The sequence below is a fragment of the Candoia aspera genome, chromosome 2 (assembly GCF_035149785.1).
Source record: "Candoia aspera isolate rCanAsp1 chromosome 2, rCanAsp1.hap2, whole genome shotgun sequence".
NCBI lineage: Eukaryota > Metazoa > Chordata > Lepidosauria > Squamata > Boidae > Candoia > Candoia aspera.
This window is the reverse complement of record NC_086154.1, coordinates 151,996,765-152,023,837: the sequence shown is the minus strand read 5'-3', so window position 1 is coordinate 152,023,837 and position 27,073 is coordinate 151,996,765. Positions and strand designations below refer to the sequence as shown.

At 42.0% G+C, this 27,073-nt stretch overlaps 1 protein-coding gene across 1 annotated transcript in view; it reads right to left on the bottom strand.

Moving 5' to 3' along the window:
• The window catches only part of LOC134490942 (3',5'-cyclic-AMP phosphodiesterase 4B-like), a 186,956-nt gene that overhangs the window by 58,352 nt on the left and 101,531 nt on the right, over positions 1–27,073 (bottom strand). Inside the window, exon 3 of the mRNA XM_063294329.1 lies at positions 21,413–21,645. Coding sequence (XP_063150399.1) covers positions 21,413–21,645 — 233 coding nt within the window. The remainder of the gene's footprint in view (positions 1–21,412; positions 21,646–27,073) is intronic.

The following is a 27,073-nucleotide window of genomic DNA, read 5'->3' as shown; positions in this document are numbered from 1 at the left end:
GTACTTGCAGAAGCATACCTTTAAGTGGCTTCTTGCAATGCTAGGCAGTGAAATATCTCTAGATGCTGAAGAAAAATAAAAGGCAGGCAAACAGCAAAAAGTCTTTGAAGGTAAGAGGGGGGGTTCTACCAAGGCCTGGCCCTGAAGGTTCTACCAAAGCACTGGTTGTATTTGGTGAAACATAAACACAACCTCCTCCATCAAAAATATGTGAAATATAACTTTCATTCAATGCCTTATTTTAAATTATAAATATAAACACTGGAGAGGTTCCAAGCCTTTACCGGTACTCTCCCTCTGAGTGGTGTTTTTTGCAGACCTTCAAAAGGGAGGAGGTGTCATGTTTCTGAGTCAACAAAACAAATCAATGCGACTGCTTTAGGGAATCTTGACTGTACACCAGATCAGCAGGTTCCAGGCCCCTGAATCAAATCAGCATAAACAGAGGTTGAGACTAGATGTCTCCTCCATTGCTAAACACATGCATGCACACAAGCACGCCACCCCCAAGAACCTGTAATATCACAAACTACAAATGTTCCCATGTTTTACTGATATCCCTGTCATACACAGGTAAACACACATCTGCATATCCACTAAAAGCTTGCTTCTTGGTACCTCCCAAATTCATGCAATTTTTAAAGTAACTCTGCATTCTTACAGATACTTAGTTAAAAGAAATTGTGCAAATTGAACTCAGTGGGCTTACTTCCCCAACAAACCACACATTGACCCAGAGTGAATGTTGCACTCAGTAGAAGCCCTGCCTATTTTCAGAAGCTGGGGAGAAAAATGATGCAACTAGGTACATGGAGTGGACCACAGTGACAAACATGGGTCACATCCAGGCTTTAGCCTTGGTCAACCATGCTGAATCCAGATCTGAAACTTGCACTGTCCAAAGGAACTTCCTAGATTTGGCAGGTAGGCATGACAACTTAGTCATCAGCAGGCAGGAAGAACTGCTCTCTTGTTGGCATAGAGAGAATGCCAGGCTCCTGGTATGTATATCAGATCTTCACAATCCAGGGGTTGCCTCCTCTCCATCACTCACAAGGTCTGAAAGGGCACAGTAGGATGATTACTTTCAAGCCTGAATGCACAAAGGTTGGGGCCTCATGTTGTACAAAACCATGTTACCTAACCACATTTTGTCAAATAGGCTGGGATTACACATCATGCTATGCTAAACTATGATTTAGAAAGAAGCCTTAGAGGTAAGCCAATAAGACCACAACACCCTCCTGGCCAGTTGTCTGAGCCCTTCTGGAGTAAAAGTCACAGTTATTGGAGTTGTTGCAAGATGTGATTTAGCTCAATCAGATGCTCCTGGTTTCCACCAGGAGCAAACTTCCACCAAGTTTACCAGTGGACGGGGAAAAAATACAGAGCCATAACTTCAACTGCCTGCACAGAAAACTGACCAACATTTCTAAGAGGTCTACAGCTGAGGTTCAGCACAAAGCCATTTGTCATGTTCAAGGAGCCTTGTCACATTTGTGCAATTATCCAAACAGTCACAAGTCCATTATAAATCACTGCTCCTTGGGCAAACCTCTGAAGAGGACAATGCAGAGTTTCCTGACCTGTTTTTTCAACTTTATATGATGCTAATGCTTGTGTCTGCTTGTTGAGGCTGGGAGCTAGTTACTTCAGATCCATACAGAACTAGCAATTAAAATGGGATTCACACTGCGAAAACAGAATTACCACTCAGCTTTCTTGCTGTATGGTCTGCGTTCATAGCCAAGCACAGAGCACACATTGCCTGCCTTCTGAGTGGGGGTAGGCAATTCACAGTTGGCATACGGTCCCTGTTCTTCTTAATAGAAAGTAGAGCTTCCCAAGGCCTGCCTGCCTGCCTGCCTGCCTTCCTTATTTATTTTCCCGCCTTTATTATTTTTTATACACCACTCAAGGCAGCGAACATACCTAATACTCCTTCTTCCTCCTGTTTTCCCCACAACCACCACCCTGTGAGGTGGGTTGGGCTGAGAGAGAGGGACTGGCCCAAGGTCACCCAGCCGGCTTGCATGCCTAAGGTGGGACTAGAACTCTCAGTCTCCTGGTTCCTAGCCCATTGCCTTAACCACTAGATGAAAGTGGCTCTCTCACATCAGTGAATTCTGGAAATTTTGTACTTTAAAAACCCCAAAGCACAGCCTCCAGTAGACTCAGCATACCTATTTGATTAAAACAAAATTCCTAACCCTTTCTTTCCCCCACCCTCAAGAAAACCTGAAAAAAATGGGCAAAAACATCTGGCCCTGCCCTCTCCAGTGATGCTACTCCATCATGAAGGTGGAGGTGGAGTGGAACCCAGGGACTCCAAAAAGTTTTTCCTGTCCTCATTAGAGCCACTTGGTGGAGGGCAACTTTCCTAAATTCCAAATAGCTTGACCAAAGGTTGAGGCAGCTACATCTCTTTTTGTGTGGGTAAAAAGTCAAGATGGCAGTTGCAATTGTGCAATCAAAGCACTGCTCCTTTTTTCCTGTGTCACAGTTGCCATCTGGACTTTTTTGACCCCCACCCCCACCTGGGTGTGGAAAGCAGTTTTAAAGCAGCCGAATCTGCTTTCACACATAACAAGGGCCCACAGTCAGCTTCAAGTTTGGGGGGATGAAGGAGGAAAGGAAGGACCATCTGGCAAGATGCCCTCAGCGGGCCAGCTTCTGTACCACTACCACTATTGTTCATTTAGTAAGATCCTTTCTATGTCTAATCTATAGCCCCATGCAGAAGGGTAAGCTTCTATTGCCTTTGCAGCTTGTGTGTTCAGAGAAGGCAGATGAACAGGCATTAAAAGGGGGGAGGAGGAGGAGGTCCTAAATGCCCAGCAATGCCAATCCCTGATGCCCTGCAAATACCTTTTAGAGGCACTGCAGTTCCACAACCAGTTGAAAATGAATTACATAATTTTTCCCACACAGCATTTGATATAGCATTATACTTCCTATTCCAATCTCTGAGTTGGAAGGAAGGAAGGAAGGAAGGGAGGGAGGGAGGGAGGGAGGGAGGGATCATTTCAGTATTATTTTGTTTTTTATTATTAGGAAGATAACAAAGTTGCCCTTGGATTAATTTTCCTGTGCTACATTTATGGGGCTCTAATTCCAAAATGTTACCTACAATTATGCTGATCAAAGATGTACTTTTGGTACAGCAGTGGGCAGATACAACCAATTAATTCCTATTAATGGCCCATTGCTATTAATGCTCCATTCTCCAAAAAGAGTTCCAGCACTTCTTTCAGCGTCCAAATGCAAATTGTCGATCAAAAAAAGAGACAATACACCCAGTGGAATCTGTTTCTTCTTCAACACACGGGGAGTTGTCTCTCTCTTTACAACCTGATACTTTACAAGCCATGATTACATTATCTATTTGGCTACATTAAGTGTGCATTGTCTCTGGGAGAGTTAAGCTGGTAAAAAAAGAGATGGCAAGGCTTTGTAATTAGGTACAGAGAGAAGAAATTTCTGAAAATCCTGGTTATTATCCTCCAACCATTTAATCCAACTTGTCACTTGGAACAAGTGCTGACAAGATACAAGTACTTCAAATGTGACTTGTATGCATGACATTTTGCTGCTTGCCTCTATTTTCTGAGTATCACCTTGGGCCTCATTTCTAGTGGCACTTAGCATAATGCTAATTTTGCTTAATGAGCCTGCAACTTAAATGCAAAAGTGTACCATCTTTCTTTGGCCAAGGAAGGTACCCTGAACTGCACTGCACCTGTATTACCAATCCACAGTCTGGCAGAAAATGAGAGCCTGGTAAAAAAGAGACAACCAGACACCCTCCAGATAGACTAGACTACTAATCTTACAATCCCTTGTCACTAGCCATGTGGGCTGGGTCTGATGGGAGCTGGAATCCCCAAATATGGGTGGATGGGGGCTTTATCTGTTTTTTTGCCCCCGCTGTCATGCAATGCCTGGAACAGATCAGCCTTGTCATCAGCCCCTGGCATCCTTGGACTGCTATGTTGAATTCTTTCTGGTTTGGAACGCACAGGGCCCAAACAGGTGCATTCAGGAAACTCGCTATATAGATAGGAGGGCACTAGCATGGTTCCACTGTGCCTTTCCACAGTGGCATTATCTAGCCAGATCATAAGAACCAGTTGTTAAATTGTCACACATGTTACAGCTAAGCCAAGACCTCACCTTCTTCCTGCTCGACCTGGAGAAGCTGGAAGGAAAGCTCAGAGTGCAAATGACAGGAATCAGGTTTTCATCTACAGGAAAAGCAGAGCTCTGATGGTACTGCAGTTTGGGTTTTCTGGACAGCCAGGCTGCCTAGGCAGAGTGGGGTAAAATGTGAGTTTATATCTCAGCTCCAATAGTTTTGAAAATACTGGGATTGAAGCACCTAAAGAAGAATTTAACTTCTATTGGTTCCTTTTTAACAGACCCTGATATGCATAATTGTGGCTTGTGGATGAAACCTTCTCCCAAATATTATCTCTACATATTACTAGTCAGTTTAGTAGGAAACTGAGCACAAAACGTCATTTCAGTTCTAAGCAGAAGGGTGGCCAGTAAGTATAGAATTGCAGCTAATTCCCTTAACCAGTACAGTCTTTAAATGTTTTAATTATAACATCAGCATTGTTGAAAAGAGGGGGAGGAAAGTCCATAAGGAAAAAATTATCTCTAAGCACTCATACTTTCTGTCCATACTCAAGAGGGCTATCGAGCTATTTCTCCTTATTTTTTCAGTTCTCTGAGTAAAGGACCACATTTTCTAACCTTTTATAATCCAGAAATGTCATCCAGCTCAAAGGGAATTCTTTATAAGGAAAACAAATTTTTCCTGTCAGTCTTCCATTTGAAAAGCACTGCTTTTCTCAAAGGTTTCCATTTAATTTTAGTTAAATTGTATTATTTAGAGCAAATTCCTGAGCTTATGGTATTAGGGTGATGAAAAAGGTCAGTACTGCTTGAAATTTTAGTACCACAAAGTTTGAGAACCTCTGTCTTATTGCCATTATTGTGACTCACTGTCTTTTTTACCTTTGTTGAAACAATTCACCTTTTAAAAAGATGTGTGAGTACATCCTGATTATTAACTACTTTGATATTTTTCCTTTTTAAGAGCTAACTTGATAAACTGTTATCAGAACTGGCTGTTGCCTAATTTAGATAACTCCCTGGTTCCCAGCATCTGATCCTCAGGAAGTAATAAACAGCCATCAAAACTAGTAACCAGTGACAAGCAGATCTTCCATTGATTTGTCTAGCCCAGTGTTTTTCAAACTTGGCTACTTTAAAATGTGTGGACTTCAACTCCAGAATTCCCCAACCAGTACACATCTTAAAGTTGCCAAGTTTGAAAAACACTGGGCTAGTCCCTTTGGAACATCTAAATTGGTGACCATCACCTGAACTGGCAGCAGCACATTTCACTGTATGTTTCTTTATTTTATTTTTATCCCCACTTTATTATTTTTAGAAATAACTCAAGGCAGCAAACATACCTCATACTCCTTCCTCCTCCTATTTTCCCCACAACAACCACCCTGTGAGGTGAGTTGGGCTGAGAGAGAGCGACTGGTCCAAGGTCACCCAACCGGCTTTCAGGCCTGAGGTGGGACTAGAACTCACAGTCCCCTGGATTCTAGCCCAGCACCTTAATCACTAGACCAAGCTGGCTCTCCATGTTCCATAGTCAGATGTGTTGTGTAAAGAAGTCCTCCTTTTCTGGGTCCTGAATCTCTTCACATTTAGTTTCAACACATGACCTTGAAGGTCTCACCCTAAACTCTTACAGTATAGTGGGACGGTCTACTGCCTCATACAGCAACCATTCGCAGTTACAACAGTAATGAAAAAGTAATTTTGCAACTAATCTTCACATTTACAACTTTCAGAGGTCTGTAAAGCAAAGGAAAACTGAAGAAAGGTCATAAGCACAGTCATGGTTTCACTTAGCGATTGCTTCACTTAATGACTGAGTTGCCAGTCCCAATTGTGGTCACTAAAGGAGGACTGCCTGTATATCTATTTTTCAGACACTGCTCGTACTAACTGTTGCAGTTCCTCTCTCAATGTTATCCAGTTTTTCACACAGAAAGACCTGAGAGCACCAAAAGCAAGGCAGGATTGGTATCTCTTGCTGCTCACGAAAATGTGCTTGTTTTGTATTCAACAATGAGTAACAGCCAGAAAAGCGAATGAGAAAAGGTGGTGTCACAGTTCTCATCTCATATGGCCTTGCATACCAAACGTTTTATTTAATCCATCATCATTATAATTTCAAGGCAGCCACCGTTCTCTCAAATGGTAAAGGGAGGGGAGAGGCATTCTTCATCAAGGACCTTTATTAGCAGAAGTTTAAGAAGAGCAAGTTTTGTGACAAGAGAGGCTTATGGGGTAGGAGAAAGACAAAGCTCAGGAAATTGGAAAGAAACTGCATTGGCATTCTCATGACAGCTATTAAAGTTATTAACATTTTTATCTCTTCCTCCAAGGCATGAGGGCATGTTTAATTTTAACCTCAAAATAATCCTGTATGCCAGGTTAGGCTAAAACACAGGCCACATTCAATGGATAAAAGGCTCCTATTGCAGCTACCTGATGTGATAAATCACTGCTAGCAGTGGTTGGCAACATCGCAGTCACTGTTATGGTAGATTGTTGTTTATTCGTTTAGTCGCTTCCAACTCTTTGTGACTTCATGGACCAGCCCATGCCAGAGCTTCCTGTCGGTCGTCAACACCCCCAGCTCCCCCAGGGACGAGTCCGTCACCTCTAGAATATCATCCATCCACCTTGCCCTTGGTCGGCCCCTCTTCCTTTTGCCCTCCACTCTCCCCAGCATCAGCATCTTCTCCAGGGTGTCCTGTCTTCTCATTACGTGGCCAAAGTATTTCAATTTTGCCTTTAATATCATTCCCTCAAGTGAGCAGTCTGGCTTTATTTCCTGGAGGATGGACTGGTTTGATCTTCTTGCAGTCCAAGGCACTCTCAGAATTTTCCTCCAACACCACAGTTCAAAAGCATCGATCTTCCTTCGCTCAGCCTTCCTTATGGTCCAGCTCTCGCAGCCATATGTTACTACGGGGAACACCATTGCTTTAACTATGCGGACCTTTGTTGTCAGTGTGATGTCTCTGCTCTTAGCTATTTTATCGAGATTTGTCATTGCTCTTCTCCCAAGGATTAAGCGTCTTCTGATTTCCTGACTGCAGTCAGCATCTGCAGTAATCTTCGCACCTAGAAATACAAAGTCTTTCACTGCTTCTACATTTTCTCCCTCTATTTGCCAGTTATCAATCAAGCTGGTTGCCATAATCTTGGTTTTTTTTGAGGTTTAACTGCAAGCCAGCTTTTGCACTTCCTTCTTTCACCTTCATCATAAGGCTCCTCAGTTCCTCTTCGCTGTCAGCCATCAAAGTGGTATCATCTGCATATCTGAGATTGTTAATGTTTCTTCCAGCGATTTTAACTCCAGCCTTGGATTCCTCAAGCCCAGCATGTCGCATGATGTGTTCTGCGTACAAGTTGAATAGGTAGGGTGAGAGTATACAGCCCTGCCGTACTCCTTTCCCAATCTTAAGCCAGTCCATTGTTCCGTGTTCTGTTCTTATTGTTGCTACTTGGTCGTTATACAGATTCTTCAGGAGGCAGACAAGATGACTTGGTATCCCCATACCACTAAGAACTTGCCACAATTTGTTATGGTCCACACAGTCAAAGGCTTTAGAATAGTCAATAAAACAGAAATAGATGTTTTTCTGAAACTCCCTGGCCTTTTCCATTATCCATCGGATATTGGCAATTTGGTCCTGAGTTCCTCTGCCTTTTCTAAACCCAGCTTGTACATCTGGCAATTCTCGCTCCATGAGTTGCTGAAGTCTACCTTGCAGGATCTTGAGCATTACCTTACTGGCATGTGAAATGAGTGCCACTGTTTGATAGTTTGAACATTCTTTAGTGTTTCCCTTTTTTTGGTATGGGGATATAAGTTGATTTTTTCCACTCTGATGGCCATTCTTGTGTTTTCCAAATTTGCTGGCATATAGCATGCATTACCTTGACAGCATCATCTCGCAAGATTTTGAACAGTTCAGCTGGGATGCCGTCGTCTCCTGCTGCCTTGTTATTAGCAATGCTTCTTAAGGCCCACTCAACCTCACTCTTCAGGATGTCTGGCTCTAGCTCACTGACCACCCCGTCAAAGCTATCCCCGATATTGTTATCCTTCCTATACAGGTCTTCTGTATATTCTTGCCACCTTTTCTTGATCTCTTCTTCTTCTGTTAGGTCCTTGCCATCTTTGTTTTTGATCATACACATTTTTGCCTGGAATTTACCTCCGATGTTTCTAATTTTCTGGAAGAGGTCTCTTGTCCTTCCTATTCTATTGTCTTCTTCCACTTCCGCGCATTGCTTGTTTAAAAACAATTCCTTATCTCTTCTGGCTAACCTCTGGAATTTTGCATTTAATTGGGCATATCTCCCCCTATCACTGCTGCCTTTTGCTTTCCTTCTTTCTTGGGCTACTTCTAGTGTCTCAGCAGACAGCCACTTTGCCTTCTTGGTTTTCTCTTTCTTTGGGATGTATTTTGTTGCCGCCTCCTGAACAATGTTGCGGACTTCTGTCCATAGTTCTTCCGGGACCCTATCTACTAAGTCCAGTCCCTTAAATCTATTCTTCACCTCCTGTCATGAGTAAGGATGGCGAGCAGGGGGCTCCCATCCAGACTGTTAAGCACATGCGTAGCACTGAGGAATTGGGCAGCCATTCAAAGAGACACAGATCGGGACCACCTTAACCCTTTGGGGTTTATATGTTTGGGTTTTTCCCACGCTTCTTCAGTTTGTTAGGATTCCTGTTATGTACAAGCAATAAAACATTAGAGACCAGTTCCTTGTCTCAGCGTGGTTCCTGGCTGTTAGGACATCTCCACTGCATATTCCTTAGGAATATTAGTGAGCTCATATCTAGCTGATCTGTGGGTCTTCCCTAATCTCTTGAGTCTGATCCTAAATTGTGCAAGAAGAAGTTCGTGATCGGAACTACAGTCAGCTCCAGGTCTTGTTTTTACCGACTGTATAGATGTCCGCCACCTTTGGCTGCAAAGGATGTAGTCAATCTGATTTCAGTGTTGTCCATCTGGTGAAGTCCATATATAAAGCCGTCTCTTAGGTTGTTGGAAGAGAGCGTTTGTTATGCAGAGTGAGTTGTCTTGGCAAAATTCTATCAGCCTATGTCCTGCTTCGTTTTGTTCTCCCAGGCCATGCTTACCTGTAATTCCAGGTGTCATTTGACTGCCCACCTTAGCATTCCAGTCTCCCGTGATGAAAATAACATCTCTTTTAGGCGTGTTGTCCAGTAGGTGCTGCAGACCCTCATAGAACTGCTCTATCTCAGCTTCTTCAGCATCTGTGGTTGGGGCGTATATTTGGATCACTGTGATGTTAGATGGCTTGCCCTGAATTCAAACTGAGATCATTCTATCGTTTTTTGGATTGTATCCAAGCACTGCTTTAGCCACTTTACTATTAATTATGAAGGCTACTCCATTTCTTCTGTGGTCCTCTTGTCCACAGTAGATCTGGTGGTCATTTGATGTGAAGTGGCCCATTCCAGTCCATTTCAGTTCACTGACGCCCAAAATGTCTATCTTTAATCTTGACATCTCACCAATAACCACATCCAATTTGCCCTGGCTCATAGATCTTACATTCCAGGTTCCAATGGTGTGTTGATCCTTAGAACATCGGATTCGCCGTTCACCACCAGCACCGTCGGCCGCTAGCCGTCCTTTCGGCTTTGAGCTAGCTGCGTCATCATGTCTGGGGCTAGTTGAACTCATCCTCTGTTCCCCCCCAGTAGCATTTTGACCATCTTCCAACCTGGGGGTCTCATCTTCCGATGGTATACCGACATATCTCTGGTTGTACTGATCCATTTAGTTTTCACAGCAAAAATACTGGGGTGGGTTGCCATTACCTTCCCCAGGGATCGCATTTAGTCTGACCTCTCTGTCATGACCTTCCCGTCTTGGGTGGCCCTTCACGGTTTAGCTCATGGCATCATTGAGGTGCTCAAGCTCCAGCACCATGACAAGGTAACGATCCTTTGCTGAAGTATGGTAGATTACTGGCCATTACTTCCAGGTTTGGCTTGTTTTGGTTTAACGAAAAGTAGATGCATGATCAGGATGCCTTCATGCTGGGTGAGGTATAGAAGACAAATTCTCCCCCCCTTTTGATTTTTTTCCCCAACTCTAATGCTGGGAAAGATGGAAGGAAAGAGAAGAAGAGGACGACTAGCAGCAAGGTGAATGAACTCAATTACACGGGCCATGAGTGGACCCTTGGGGGTCCTGAAAGAACAGGTTAGGGATAGATTGTCATGGAGAAAATCTATGTGGTTGCTAGGAGTTGAAAACAACTTGATGGCACATAATCAATCAATCAATCAATCAATCAATCGTTTTGATTTTTAAAATCATCTTCCAGTGCACAAAGTCCAGGAACAAAGGGCATGTTTTGACAATTCTTATATCCAGTAACATTTCCTGAGAGGATTAATAGGTACTTAATCATAGACCAGCCATTAATCCAGGTTCAGACAAAGCTGTGACACACCCATAGCCTGGAAGAAGCTATGACTACAGACTGTGGTTAATATTTCCTACCTTGGCTACAGTCTCAGTTCAGATAGCACACTAAACAGCACAACTTGATGTGGTTTGTTTGTTTTTGGCTTAATAAGATATTTGGAACCTATCTCTTATAATTTAGCATTCTGTCAAAACAAGGCTACGATGGCGTATTCAACAAACTATGGTAATCCTGAATATATCTTCTGGCAGCTAAGTCCATTGTTTATTGTACTTAATTTCCTGTCCCACCAGGTTCATCAAATGACCTCATGTTCCAGCATTATAAGAGAGGAGAGAAAACTTCTTCTCATTTTTTTTCTCTATCACATGATTTTATACACTGCTAAGAAATAGCCCTTGTTTGTGTTAAGCCAAAAGAGCCTAAATCTCCCAATCTTTGATCATAGGTAACCTGCTCTAGCATATTGATCCTGAAGATTCTGTGAAATAGAAGTGATTTTTTTTTAAAAAAAAAGAATATTTGTTAAGCCTCCTATGCATTGTAGGGGGGGTGGAGGTGGAGGGAACCCTTGAAGTTGAAGGGATGATAGAAAGCTCTAAGTAGCTTAAAGGACAGCTGCAGTCTTACAAAACCAGAGAAACACTTTAGTTCTCAAAAACAAACAAAAACAAAAACCCAAGGTCTCTTCTCCTACGTCTCCCAAGAAGTCTTCTAGTCTGGCCATGGCTTCACTCCCATGTAGTTTCAATAACTATTCCAAAAAAACCTGGTTATTCCAGGTCACTTTTTTAAAAGAAGTAACTTAACATTTAGGACACTGGGTACATTTTTAGGTACTCCATCTCAAAACCAGCATCTGGAAAGATATAGGAAAGGGGCATTAAATAAGGCAATCAGTCTTTGCAAACCTGGTGCCCTCCAGATGATTTGGAGCAGTGCCCAGGGTCTCTCTAATATTTAGCATGGCTTCCTTCCCTGCCACTCTGAACAACATGTCTTCAGGCTCAATACAAGATGCTGGTTTTAATCATTATAGCAAGGATATGCAGCAACATGGTACATGAGTGCTCCTTAGGCACCTTGCCCCAGATGAGTTCAATTCCTTAAAGACTCTTTAAATGCTTTTAAAAATTGAAAGCTAGCATGTTGCAAAGCAAAGGAACAATCTCTAACATCATATTTACAAGAACACTTCCTGATCACAAACATAACAGAAGATAAAAATGGGGGTCAGCTGTAGCTCACTGTTTCTTTGATAATGCGCTCCGCTGCTTAGAAAGAGAAAAAGGTGGCCTGGGCCCTGCACAGTACAACAGAGTGAAAACCTCATGCATTTGGATGGGAGCAATGGCTGTCCCCTGATAATGGACTAGTCTGGCTTCAAGCTATTTGCTTCTGATCGTGCCAGAGTTAGTGCTCACAAAGTTTCTTCCTTTCTTCCAGGGGAGGCATGGCAAGCTAAACACATCTTCATGAAGAGCGGAGACAATGACTGAAGAACTCGTGAGGAGACCGGTTCTTCGGGAATTCTCCAGACAAGGAGAGGACAGGAGATCACCCACATGTGCTCTGGACAGCTGCTCCTTCTGAGGAGACCACAAGATAGTGGTCTCCAGGGGGTCTGAGTGCCGGAAGATGAAGGGATGAATCATCAAGCTCACAACTGCGGCAGCACCTTTTAAAGGACACTAAGTTTGCTAACCTCACTTCTAATCACTTTTGGAAACTGCTTATTTCAGTATCTTAAGGCTATTAGAGGTCTTTGGAATGACAAGTCTAAAAGGTCACCTGGTGAGTGTATCTTTATTCCTGAGCAAAAGAAAAATTAACTATGAGTTTAAGAACTTAAAGAACTTAAAGATTTTGAAATAAATGGCAAAAGGCTAAACAAGATTTTGAACTAAGAAAGTTATAAACAAATTAAGGGTCAAGACAAATTTGGAGTATTGAAATTTTTACTATAAGATTTTGGAATTAACTATATATAATAAACAGCTTTTTGTGAGAACCAGAATTATTTTGACTACTGCAAGTCATAACAGAGATAAGAGACTTTATGATTTAAATTGGACACTAGAGGGGACTAAAGTCCAGGCAAAAAAGAAGAAAACTTGGCTTTAGAATTGGGATTTACAAAATGATACAAAATACTGTAACATCCAAAATATTAAGGGAGATCTTCGAAGAATGGGGCCAGAAATTAATAGCCATAATATCAACAATATTCGTAACAATGTCTCCTTCTATGGATTTTTTTGTAAGCTGTTGTGTCCAATTCTCGGAGACTGCCTAGAGAAGTCCCTGCAGTTTTCTTGGCAAGGTTTTTTGGAAGTGGTTTGCCCTTGCCTGCTTCCCGGGGCTGAGAGAGAGTGACTGGCCCAAGGTCACCCAGCTGGCTTTGTAACTAAGGCGGGACTAGAACTCCCAGTCTCCCAGTTTCTAGCCTGGTGCCTTAACCACTACATCAAACTGGCTCTCACTTCTATGGATAGACTATGTCTAAAAGATGTTAATGAAGGAATGACAGATGTGAAACAAATTTTGCTTGATGCAGAAATAGTGGAATCAGAAATATTGGATAAAAAAAAGTGTGGATTACAAAATAGATAAGGCATTCAAACTGGAAATACAAATTACAGGAAAAAAACCTGTGGATTACAAGGTAGAGAAGAGCCAAGAGAATGACCCTGATAGGATTTTTTTTTTTACTTGAATAATGTTATCCCAGAATAATGCTGGAGCAGCTCTATTCCGGACTCTATGTCTGAAAGGAACTGGATTATCACCAGTAGTTGCCCCCCCACCCCCTTGCACCAAACCAAAGCAAGTTCTGCCAGGTGGCAAAGGATGCCACTGCAGCAACTTGTCCCAGCCCCAGGTTAAGGATAGCAATTGGTGAATGTTTTCCAGCCACCAGATATGTTCGGTAGGAGGGCAAATGAAGCCAGAGGAACTCACTAGTCATCTTCCTTAATGCACCCCCCATAAAAAGTGCAAGGACAGCAGCACTCTCTGGCCTCATTCCTTGCTCAGCAGCACAAGCGCTGTGCAGCATGCCAGCACAGTTTTTGGCCACCTCAAGGATGGAAAAAGAGCCCTTTGTGGTGTTTCCTCTGGAGCAGGAGCTGAGCTGACTGCCATTTAGGTCAGCTTCCCAAGCTGCATCAGTCTCAGATGGGCACAACTGCCACATGTGGAAGGAAACAGAAATAAGCCATCAGGAACTCTTTTATTGGTTTACGTTGGCTCAGCTTCTCTCGAGAAAGCGGACCAAGCTTTAATTACTCACCGCTTGGTTATATCCAGATCGATTCTACACGATGCAGCCTGAAGCACAGCTAGGAGAGTTCAGATGGTGGAAAAAGCAACCATCAGAGGTGCCTGTTGGAATGCGTGTTAACCCATTCTATTCCAACTGCACTGGCCTCTTGCTGATTTTGGGGTTCACTTTAAGTTTTACTCTGTGAAGATTTGGCATGGGCTATGGGAAGCACTGCCTTTTCAGGACCTTGATTTCAGCCCCACCCGTGACCTGCCACAAGGACATCCAACTGGATTCTTCTGAGAGTCTGGTGAAACCTACAGGCCCCTTCTCAGAAAAATGTTTTTAAATGCATAAATTGAAATACCTTCATATGGACTGAATTACAGAGGAAACAAATTATGCTCAAATACAGTTATCAAAATATTAAAAAAATAACAAATATGTAATACTGTAATACTGTATATGTGCTTCTTTATTAAGCCATTAAATATATAACAAGACAATACCATTTTAAGGGTACAATCATTTTAGATAGTGAGATTCATTGAAGCTAACAAACATTTTTTGAGTCTAGAGGCCATAAATCACTTGGTTGGTTACATACATTACAGTACTGAATGAAAAGCTAAATTTCGGTTTGATAATGTAATTTTTTCCCCATCTGAATTCACAGATCCCCTAAAACCCATGGACCCCAGGTTAAGAACCCCTGACCTAGTTCCTTCAGTTCCTTCTTATAAGAAGGCCTTAGGAATTATTTCTGTTTGTTTGTTTTGCTTTTTAGTGAAGATTTTACTGGTTTCATAATTTAGCTCCTGCTGTTTTTAAAACCCTTCCTAATTTTAAATTCCTTAAAATATATTTTTAAAATTTGCTGAGGACTATCTGGTAAAGGTTGCAAGGAAAAAAAGGACACCCACGTATTGGATACATAAGGAAATATCTGCAAGCAGTTTTTTCCACATTCACAATTTACCTGTTTAGATGTAAAATTGAAGTCATTATACTGGTACTTTCTATCTTTTGTTTGTTTTGTATACTTTTACAATGTAGAAACATTCATATATCATTATATCATTATTGTCATTCATCATTATACTTGTACACCATACATGCAAAAGGTACCCTAAGCTAATAGTCCATGGTCTTAAAAATGACCAAATTCATATATCCTCAGGCAATGATAGTGCTATGCTGTACCTAGTTTCATGGGAATAAATCAGACTACCTCAATCTGTTGTACTTTTGAATAGTTATACTGTATGTGGGACATTTTGCTGTTACAGAAAGTGATGGCCAGACTCTATTTCCCTGGTGTTAAAAACATCACTGCTATTCCGATTAGTCTAAAATTCAGGCTGCAGATGAATACCAATCTCCTTAGAGCACATCAGGCTGCTTCACCTAATAGGGCTCTTGGGGACACTACCCCCTAAACAAAACTATTTATATAGTTCTAAAAAAATCCAAGGACCTGCTAAAAATAAGTATGCTTTTAGCTAACATCCCTTCTCTAACACACCAGGGAGTAGTAATGATAGCACACGCTACCTCCTTTAATTGCGTTGAATTAAGGCCTAAACTCCATTGCATTACACCTGGAATTCAAATGCACCCCACTATTCCTAATCACCATCTTATCCGTGATGCCGTCATGCCTCAGAACAGTCAAAGAATAGCAATGGATTTGGGGACACGAATCTTGCCAGAACTGTTATTGACTAGACTGGATTGTTATCCTTTTTGTTGTCAACACCGGAGGAGTCAAAGCCAGAAATAGTTTCAACTGAGCTGTTTCCGCTACAGCATCCGTGTCTGTGTATTGACATGCATGCACGCTCCACTGCTGGACATTTAATCTATCTCAGACAAGGGCCCCCTACTTTTATTCAGAAATAGGGTGTCACAACAAGCCAAGAAGTTTCAGACTGTCAGACTGGTCGGCTGTTAATGCTAAGCCTTGACAACAGTATGATCAACACAAAGGTGCAACTCAGACAAGTCTTCTGCATTAGTTACCTTCAAGACACTGTGATTTGCCTCATGGAAAGCTCATCTCCAACATTACACCAGAGCGGTCCTTAAGATGCTCTTGGATTACAGTTCTCATCACTGGCCATGCTAGTTCAGGCTGATGCTGCATTTTATCCAGCACAGTTGGCGTGTTCCAGGTTCCTTCTGTTAAACAATGCCATCTGTCAGGATCCCAGAGTGGGCTTTGTCTGTCTCAGGGCCTGCTCTCTGGGGTGAGGTTCCCTCTGAGATCCTGGTGGCTCCCACCCCGCTGGTGTTTCAGAGGGTCTTGAAGACCTGGCTCTTTGCCCAGGCCTTTGGCTAGGGTGCTTGAAGCCTCTTCTGAGGGGCTGGGTCTGTCCCTTTTTGCCATCTTTTGTTCCTTGTCCTTACTGTTGCATAGTTTTATTGTTATTTTCCTCCGTTTTTTAATTTTGTGAACCACCCAGAGTTGCTGGGAGGCAGGCAGTATACAAATTTAATAAATAAATATACACATACATACATACATACATACATACTTACATACATACCTGGAAACCCACCCACCCCCCATTTTCACATCTACTTTAAAATACTGGCAGTGGCTTGTCTGTTACGGAACAACAATATGCTCTACAGAGAATGCAATGCAATAATGGTGCAGGTCACCTATAATATTCAGCACAAACTATTTAGAAATACTGTTGAAAGTTATCCTGAGTTATGAATGAGGAAGTTCCTAGTTTAAACTTGCTCTTTCCATTAATTCACTAGGTGACCCAAGTCAAGCCAGCATCCTCTCATCCCATCTGCAATATGCAGATAAAAATAATACATTACAGGAATATTGTGCAATTACTGTGGCAGTATAGTTGAAGTTTGGGAACTTTGTAGGAACTTCCTCATTCATAACTCAGGATAACTTTCAATAGTATTGCTAAATAGTTTATGCTGAATATTATAGGCTACTTGCACTATTATTGCATTGCAGTTCTCTGTGGAACATATTGTTGTTCCATAACAGACAAGCAACTACCAGTATTTTAAAGTAGATGTGAAAATGGGGTGTCCCCCCCCCGGTATTTATTTATTAAATTTGTACATTGCCTGACTATTTTGCAATATGTTATAAATGCCAAATGTCATTATTAATGCACATTGTGTTTACATGGCTGAAAGTGTAATGTGCCACACTAGTTTCCCATTATAATACAGAAATAATCAATCCTTTCAACAGACATAGACAGAAATGTGCTGCAGAAATGGCAGAGTTAGCCTCCCTTGCTGTACCGCATGCTGAATAAGTTTTGTAAAGAGTTCAATTCACAGGAGTCAATATATACTTGAAAAGCCGAAATATGCTTTGTAATTCAGAAATAATGTGATGTTCTTTAACTGATCATGACTTTCCTGTAACTCTTCCAGCCTCTGTTCTGAGTTGCCAGGAAGGTGGCAAACAGGGAGATTATCTACAGTACTGGGAGAACATCAGTAGGATTATGCCAGCCCCTCTTGCAGGCAGGTTGAAAAGGAAGGAGGTTGGTTAAGGAGATGAAGGTGGTTTTAAAGGGGATTTCCATGGCAAGGAAATTTATATCTCTGATCTGAATAAACCACTTAATACAGATGGTGTGCCTGGTGACTTTAGAGCCCAATTTCATCACAAATCCCCCTGGATTAACTGTAAGGCTCTGATACATGTATAATGATAAGAGGAAGAAGAGAAGAGATAAATACATGCTTGAACAAACTGAAGCATGTTTGGAGTAAAAGAGATCACACCCACAGTTCTTAAGACGGAGATGAATGCCTGCATCAACATGCCACAATGAAAGATGAATGCACACATGCTCCAGCTACTGGATATTTAATCTAGCTCACACTTAGCTGGTCTTAATGTCTGCCTGTAAGGGCCACTGACGGGTTACCCAGAAAAATCCTTACTTAGACTACCCCCATGTCCAAGGATGTGGTGCTCTCCTTCTGTACAAATACGTCCCTTTTTAAAACAATTACTTGTAGCTCTAGTGAGACTGAGATTGGCTACTATGAATTGCGCAGAGTCCAATGCGGCAGCATCTCTGTCTGCTCTTCTGGATAAAGAGCTGATACCAGCCTATTCCTAAAATGAAAAGTTCCCATCCTGACGACAGCCCCAGGCCTAAAGCCTCTGCATCCCAAGGCGGGCCTTCTAGGATGGAAAAGCCCAATCATTCTTGATGGGACTAGAGGCAGAATCCAGTGCAGAAATGTTCTGTTTCTCTTACATTTACAGCTTTAAAACAATAACAAAACATCAAAATCTGTCTATTTTCCCTAACAACTGGCTAAAACAAGCAAACAAAGCTCAAACAGGTTGTCTTTTCTCCCTCTGGTTAACTTTACCAGCATCTCTTTTACACACAGGAGACTCTGAAGTACTAAAGCATAGCTATAGTCCTAATACGCATTATATCGTGCTTTTAAAAGACCCATGAAAAGAAACAGGGGCATTTCCTTAAATGCCTAAACAACTGGAAGAGGGAGAATGGAGAATGATAATGAATGGATTAGTAATTAAATGGAAAACAAAAGTTTTGAGACTAAATATGTCATGCAAGGAGACTATACAACATACCTGTTTCAGTCTTAAAAAAAAATTAAAGTCCACTTTCTTTTTTTCTGATATAGATGTAACAACAGTTTGAAAATATTAATGTCATGATGGTCACTGTTTTATGTAAATGTACATACTTTATTGGCTCCCCTTTCCTTCCACCATGGAAAAAATGAAATCAACGTTCTTGGATTTCTAGTACATTTATCATAAATGTGTCCAGGGCTTGAGTCCCCTGTTTAACATTTGGAGATCTGATATGTGACTTAATCCCTTCCCATCTTGAATTGAAATTGGGAGATTTGTATTTGCCAACCCACTGCAAGATAACCATTTAGTGAGAAGTCAATCCCATTTTCTCTTCTCAGTGATGTTACACATATAATCTACACAAACCAAATGGCTCAAAACCTGTCCAGGCCCCTGTCATCTCACCCTCCTGCATCTGCCACAGGATTACTATGACCTGCAGAAACTGCTGGAGCACACTAACGTCCCCTCCCTCCAAACGTGCAGTGCGTTGGGCAGGCCAACTAGGTTGCACCATTGCACCATTGGGAGTGAAGCCTAAAGTGCAGTATCCTACAATAAAGCCACCACACACAGCCAACTGCACCACTGAAATCAAGCACAGGATGGGCTCTTCCACTATATTGGTGAAGGGGTGTTACCATTATTGGCTATAGGGAAGGGGTATGTGGATCACAGCAGCACAGATTCGCCCCTGCATCATTACAGGGCCCAGCAGCCTTATGAGGCTTATGGGGCAAAACTTCAGGAAGCCACATAGATTAGAAAGTGAGTGCGGGAGGAAGGTTCTTTTGCTAGAGAGGCAAGCAGTGCCAGGGAAGAAGGGCTCAGCCCATCTTTTGGCCTTTATCCAGAATCACTGCAAGTGGCCACACAGTGGTCCTACTCACCACTGTTCAACACTGCAGTGAACAGGTAACTGACCTGTTGCGTTTCAGGGAACCTGCCTGCCTTTCTGATATGCCTTCAAAGAATCTCTGAGAAGGTTTTACAGTAAATCAGCCCAGCATCCCCCAAAAGAGCAGGGGAGAAGAATCCCTTTAGGACAACAGTTCACCGGCAACATTTATGGCTTATAACTGAGACATTTAACAATTACTAATAAAACAATGTTTATATTACCCAAGTCCTGTACTTCTTGTTTCTAAGCACAGTTCAAAGTATTAGTGTTGACCTTCAAACTGAAAAGGCTGAGTTCCAAGAGATCTGAGGGACTGCCTCCTGCCATGCCACCCTGCCTGTTCCCTAAGATGAGAGATTTTTATCGTTCATTTGCATTCAGCACCGTAATTCAATCATTTTTAAAATTTGTATGGGTTTTAAACTTGCAAGCAGTCTGAAATGATGCATATATTTGGAGGTGGGACAGGAATCTCTCTCTCATAAACATGAAACCTTCATAGGCCTCTTCTGCCTGAACGCCTGAAAATATATGTAGAAATTGTATAATAATGCCTTCAGGTACTTATAAAAAGCTGGAAAGTGTTGGAAGCTGAAGGTGTATGCTCAACTAAACTAATGCCTTGCCAGGAATCTATACCTAACTACTGTAGAAATTAAAACTTCGCACAGATTATTTGATTTATTTATTTGAATTTATTAGCAGGTGGCAGCTACTATAAAAATGCTTGTGCGACACAAAATCTATCTACATTTATAACAATGACAAGGAACGGCATAGCTGGAAAAAGGGAAGGTTCCTGCAATTACTATCTTGCAGGCTATCTCTACCTGTTCAAGGATTGTTGTTGATGTAAGGTTCAAGTCTACATTTCAGTGGGTACTGTACTATAATCAGGGGAAAATAGTTACAAAATGCAAATATTTTTCTGAATTAAAAAACTGCAGCGTGCAACAAGAATCTGAAAGTACACTCATGGATTGGGAAGACAGACGGTGCCTGATCATGGAAATGACTTTGAACTTGACCTTGACCAAACAGGACCACAGCTTCTCTTATTTATACTTTCTTGTAGTGGAAGCAGCATAACAGCACAAGGGGGAGCTCTCACAGCTATGAACAGCCACCCGGCCTCACAGAGAAGGACACAACAGCAGGAATGGCAGCTTGTACTCCCTATGCCTTTTTCTGCAGCCTGCAGAGTCCCCTCTGACCACAACTGCTGAAAACTGAAAACACCATTTTCTATCATTTTCAGGTAGGGAAACTCAGCAAGGATAAACCCCAAAATACGCACAATACATTTAAAACATCCCCACCCACACCCCCAAGCAAAATCCCAGCCCAAGACATGGGTGATGTGGCCCTAGTGCCTTGCATTTCTCCCAGGAAAGAAAAGGGCAGCCCCCTTCTGCAACTCTGCAGCTTCTCCTGGTTCTTTCTCTAAACTCCCCAGCATTGTCCACAGAATGTCCCCATCTTGTTCTCTGTGATGGACAGTTTGGCCCAGAATGAGGAAGCAACTCAGCCGATTTCTCCTTTCCAAGCATGAGCCACTACTGATATTGAAAGTCAAGGTTGTCTTACAACCCAAGTCCTACCTTAGCTGTAGTCAGATAAAGTTTACTGATGCTCAGTGGACTGTTAGCCAGAAAATTTGGGGTCCTTATTACCAAACTTACCACAATCCAGCCACAGGTCGACATTTCTATCATAACATGCCCTTGAATCGCTTATCCACATGCCCCTCTCACAGCCATTTGCAGATGCAGAAAGGATCACATGAACACCAAGAATGGGGTCACAAATGAAACACGATGCAAGAAAAAAAATCAGCTTCCTAATTCATTGGACATTGGTTCTCCCATTACATAGTTCCTCCCACAGCTTTTTGCAAAGCCTACACTGTAAGTAATCACCCCATCACCACCAACTTTTCTCTACAGTATCTTCCAGATGAATTGCCTACTGGTGTGTTCAAATTGCCATACTGTCCCTGCTTCATTGCCTTCCTTCCCCTTGCCTTGCCTTGTCTTACCTGTCTGGGTCAGCATGGGTGATAGAAATTCGGGGAGGGATGCGTAGTGGCAGAGTGGTTGGCCTTTGGACGTTGTCTGGCTCTGGTGAGCGTGCCCTGTCTATGGGCTTCCATGGAGGGACCTGCAGGCTGGATGAGAGGCGTCTCCGTCCCCGGCGTAAATCAGAGCCCAACATGCTGGAGGAGGTATAAGAACGGCTGCACCAGCTGGGGTCCAATGTGTCCTTGGGCTTCTGCAAAGGAGAACAAGAAAGAAATCAGCTTATACTTTTTGATGGGATTTCATACATTTAGAGCACTAGCAAAGCTCATCTAGGTCTCTACCAGAGATATATACTACAAGCAGGGGAAGTATAGTTGGGATCAGATTAACATTTGAAATATTTTATTTCTGAGCCCAGCCCTGTTCATAGCTGATCTGGCAGAGGAGTCTTTCCATGAAGAAGCACAATTGGAAGTCATTAAACACACCAGAACACCATTTTGCATGCCTGTTAGTGCATGATCTAGGAACTTTTTGCTTGAGATGCAACTCTAAAACCAACAACAGCTGTCTTTTTTTTGTTTTGTAGAATCGACAATGAAGATATCAAGGTGGTGGATAGTTTCTGCCTTCCACCTTAGGTTCAACCATCAGCAGTAAAGAAACAAGCAGTCAGGAAATACATAGCAGACTAGCACTTGGTAGAACAGCCATGAAGGCCTTGGAAAAGATACTCAGATCGCATGATGTGTCTCTATCTACAGAGATCAGACTAAGGCAAGCAATGATGTTCCCTATGATACTCTATGGAAGCAAAAGTTGGACTTTGAAGAAGCACAATAGGAAGAATATTGAACACTTTTGAACTTTGGTGTTGGAAAAGACTCCTGATACTACCAACAGCCAAGAAAACAAACAAATGGATCATCAAACAAATCAATACAGAGGTCTCCCTTGGGCAAAAATGACCAGGCTTAAATTATTCTACTTCAGACATATTATGTGAAGACATAGCTCTCTGGAAAAGGCTCCAATATTGGGGAGGGAGGGAGGAAGGAAGGAAGGAGAGAAGAGGACAACCAGCAGCAAGGTGGATGGATTTTGCAGTGGTGATGGGTACACTGTTGGAAGACCTGAAGGATCAGGTTGGGGACAGATTGTCATGGAGAAAGTCTGTCTATGTAGTTGCTGGGAGTCAACAATGACTTGATGGCAGATAATCAATGAAAAATGCTAACTCCGGGGTCTAGTTATTTAAGTGTAGTAAAGGTAAAGGTTTCCCTTGACGTAAAGTCCAGTCGAATCCGACTCTAGGGGGCGGTGCTCATCTCCGTTTCTAAGCCTTGGAGCCGGCGTTGTCATAGACACTTCCGGGTCATGTGGCCAGCATGACGACTCGGAACGCCGTTACCTTCCCGCCGAAGCGGTACCTATTGATCTACTCACATTTGCATGTTTTCGAACTGCTAGGTGAGCAGGAGCTGGGACGAGCAACGGGAGCTCACCCCGCCGCGCGGTTTCGAACCGCCGACCTTCCGATCGACAGCTCAGCGGTTTAACCCGCAGCGCCACCGCGTCCCCTTATTTAAGTGTATTGCAGCAAAATAAAGAGTCTTGTGATATTGTACTAATAGAACTACCTCAGGTTTAACATCCATGTACAAACATATCATGGTCCAAAAAGTAAACTGTGAAGTCATATCACTTAAAAATAAATAGCATAAGCAGGGTGCTTTCTCATTTACCCTCAAGCAGGCAGCTGCTATTTCAAGTTACAGTGTTAGTGAGCTAATGAGCTGGAACATAAACAATACTTTTATAGCACAGTCCTCTATATATTTATTCCAACCTACTGAATCCAAAGGAGCTCATTCAAGAGAAGCTACATGAGATCACAGCCTCCAGAGATCTGACATTAGTATAATGCTTGCATAATTTGGTTATTAATATGGGATATGCTTTTTATAAACTTTCTCATCTAAGTGTAACTCTATTTTGATTGAAGTAGGCCCTATTTTTATACCTAGGAGTTCTCCTATATTTATACATTAACTAAATGATGAAAGAAGGAATTATGACAGTCAGACCTAAACATCTCTTAAATAATGTTCCATTAACAATGGCAACATCCAGTGATGCAAACTCTTCTGTGAGTGGAAATATCTACAATGTATGACAAAATTGGTGACACCAGAAAGGGAAACCTGACTTTGTATTTAACCTTCACCTTCACAAAGGTTGCTTTCCTTTCTGATTTCCAAAGGTACTTCGTGTTTTTCCAATTTCCATCCATTCTGTTTCACTGCACATTGAAGTGAGAGCACTGTCTGAGGGACTGTCTATATTCAAAACAAAGATACATGATTTCCCTTAAGCATTTCATTGCCCTCCAACTGTACTTCTTTAATTACTTGGTCTTACAAAATTGGTGGTGGGCCTATTTTTTGATCCTACCTAATGGTGTTCTGGTATTCTTCCACCAGCTACAAATCCCCAGTGGGAGGATTTGGGAGAGAAGAGACAAAGGTGCAACCTATGTGCCAACACTGAATTGTGGTTAGAACAGAGCATTGCAAAAAAGTCTGCTATGTATGAAAAAGCAGCTTTCCTCCACTTGATGTCCTCTAGATATGTTAAAATATTATACCTCCAATCACTCCATGAGCTAAGAATGAGGGGAGCTGATGTCCAAACACATATAGGACAACAGACTGGGGAAGGACAATCAGTTAAATGTCATGGGTCTGGAGCTTCTATTTATAACAACTTTTGCATAAGGGAATGTCCAGATTAGAGCTACAGTATGTACATTTTGCTAGTACACAGCTTTCTGTGCTTCTTCATTTTCTGTGTGTGTGTATGGAGACAGAGCGAGAGCGAGAGGGAGAGGGAGAGAGAGAGAATAAACTATATTTTGCATTGGATCACTGTGATCAGGGTTGAATTAAATGGGACTATGGAATTCTGTGACTAGATCTCTCGTTTGAATTCTAAAGACAATTTGTCAACAGATCTTCTCCCCAAATACTTGGGGCCTGTAATAAAAGAGGGATTATTTTCTGCTTTGTAATGTCTGCTGGTAAATTTCAAACAAGACAAATAATTATAACTGTAACATACAGTATGTCTCATCAAAAGGAAACTAAGCCCTCTAGCAAGGCACTTGGAACTTCGCATATGGATAATGGTCTTTGAGGAGAGGAGAATTTAATACAGAACATTTCACAGCTAACTCCAGGAATTGTTCTAGGAGAAGCTGCGTTAAATGAAGTTAATCTTAAAGAATGTCTGGGTCATTTTCCTGGTAAACTCCCTCTACCTTTAACGCCTCTCTTGTTAAAAGTGACATTTTGCGGCAGTCATGAAAGCAGTTATTACGTCAAACACTCAACCACTGATTTAAAACAGTTGATGGAAAGTCTACAAAACAAAACTTGCACTTTCTGAAGTAGAAGGGAAAAACTCAAGCCCAAACACAGCTGATCTTCACCACCAGTGTCTACCGCAGTGCAAAGCACCTCTTCCCATATCTACCCTCCTGATGCTTTCAAAGAGTTATGCCATTAATTTGCTGAACCAGGGAATAGCAGAAGACAGGCAGATAGGGAGGGAGGGAGGTAAGTCTTCCTATGCAAGCAGGAGCCAACTTTTTTGTCCAAGGGGTATGGACATTCTGTGAGTATTGATTTATTGATTTATCAAATTTCACTACCGCCCATCTCCCCCTGACAGAGGGATTCTGGGCAGTTTACAATAGAGCTAAAAAATTAAAATACAATAAAACCACATTAATACATAAAATATACTGTAAATATAAATACAAAATATAAATATAAAATAGAATCCAGATGGCAGTAAAAAGTTCCAATTCAATTCAAGTATATATGAGGACTACCTTAAGGCACCAACCATCCCCAAGAATGACTACCTTCCCACTTCCCACCCCAAGTGAGATGGCAGAGCCAGCTCTTCAACTTTTTCCAGAAGGTCAGGAGAGGGGGGGCTTGCCTCACCTCTTGGGGAAGAATGTTCCAGAGGGTGGGAGCTACTGCAGAGAAGGCCTGCTTCCTGGGCCCCACCAAACGGCATTCTCTTATAGATGGGGTCCGTAACATGCATGACCAGGTGGGACGGGTCAATGTAATGGGGATGAGACAGTCCCTCAGGTATCTTGTTTATGGTCCAACCCTTTCCCTTTGACAATGATATCATTCATCTGCAAGGCAGGCAAGTGAGGATGGATCCACTCTTAGCAAACTAAAAAAAAAAATAAGAAAGCCCCCTGTATGGAGAAAAGTGTCTGCCAGCTCAGAAATGATGCTTCCAGGGTTGACAGCTACATCACCTCTGAAACAGCTGTCTCCTGTCCCTATCATTGCCAGGCTTCTGCAAGGCTGCCTTGCTTCAAGACTGTCCTCTCCTTTGGACCTAGGAAATGGGCCTCAAGAATCATTTCCTCCCTGACTAAGCTGTGTACTCCAGGGAATTATTTCTAAACAATAAACAATGCTCAGAGTGGAGCTGTTAACTTTATTAAATGTTCTTGAACACTGTACTGTTTTGACTGGGCAATTAAATTGGATCAATGCAAGACAGCTAATTCACTCCAAAAGGGTTGTGTAATTGGCAACCACACTGCTCTGCATTCTGGGCCAGTTCCTAATGGAATAGGTATGTTGTTTGAAAATAAGACTTTTTCCAGGATGAGAACTGTTTTTATTTTTAATATTCTATGCACTGCTCTTTAACTAGCGAGATGAGACTTACAAGCAGATCATGTCACAAATTTAACCTTGTTATTCCAAATAAAAATTAGAAAAATGGGACAGAGGAAAGAGAATTCAAGAAGGACAAAAAGAGTTAGACAATCAGGCAGACAGGGCTTATGGACTTCAAACGTGGTCTGAGAGGCCAATCCTGAATTTGAAAAATGTTTGTTAGTTACATTCTATGAATTACAGTTTCTGAGTTCACACAACATACTAAGCCATTGTTATTTGTACATCATCATGGTATATACCTAGCATATTGTGAACTCAGCCAAACTGTGGCTAATTCAACAAACGATGGCTTAAAACATAGTTTAATATGGTATTTGAATTTGGCTGCTATTGTTCTGATTTTACAAACTGAAATCAAAAGGACATATCATGCTTTAAGCCACTATTTCTGAACCTCAGCAACTTAAAGATGTGTGGACTTCAATTCTGGCTGGGGAATTCTGGGAACTGAAGTCCACACATCTTAAAGCTGCTGAGGTTCAGAAACACTGTGCTAAGCTGCCAAATGCCCCTATGGCAAAAAGGGACAGGTTTTCTGTGGGCCTTGTTGTTTTCAGACCCCATCCTCTGAAGGTTCAAACATTTCTGCTACTCAGTGGCTGGGTAAACTGTGAGAGGCTTCACAGAGAGTGCGTGCTTCCTCTGAAACTAAACTATCATCATTGATGCGGGGAGAGGGGGTGCGCAGAAGATGACCTCACTACGAACACTTACAATCTTCTTGAACTTTCTCAGAATGCACAGGAAACACCCACCCACCCACACCCATTATTTACATGAATCTATTACTGTATATGATGTGTATATATGAGAATCAGTATGGTATGTAGCAGTGAAATGTTGGGCTAGGACTGGAGAGACAAGAGGTTCTGGTTCTGACTTGCCTTTGAATGCACG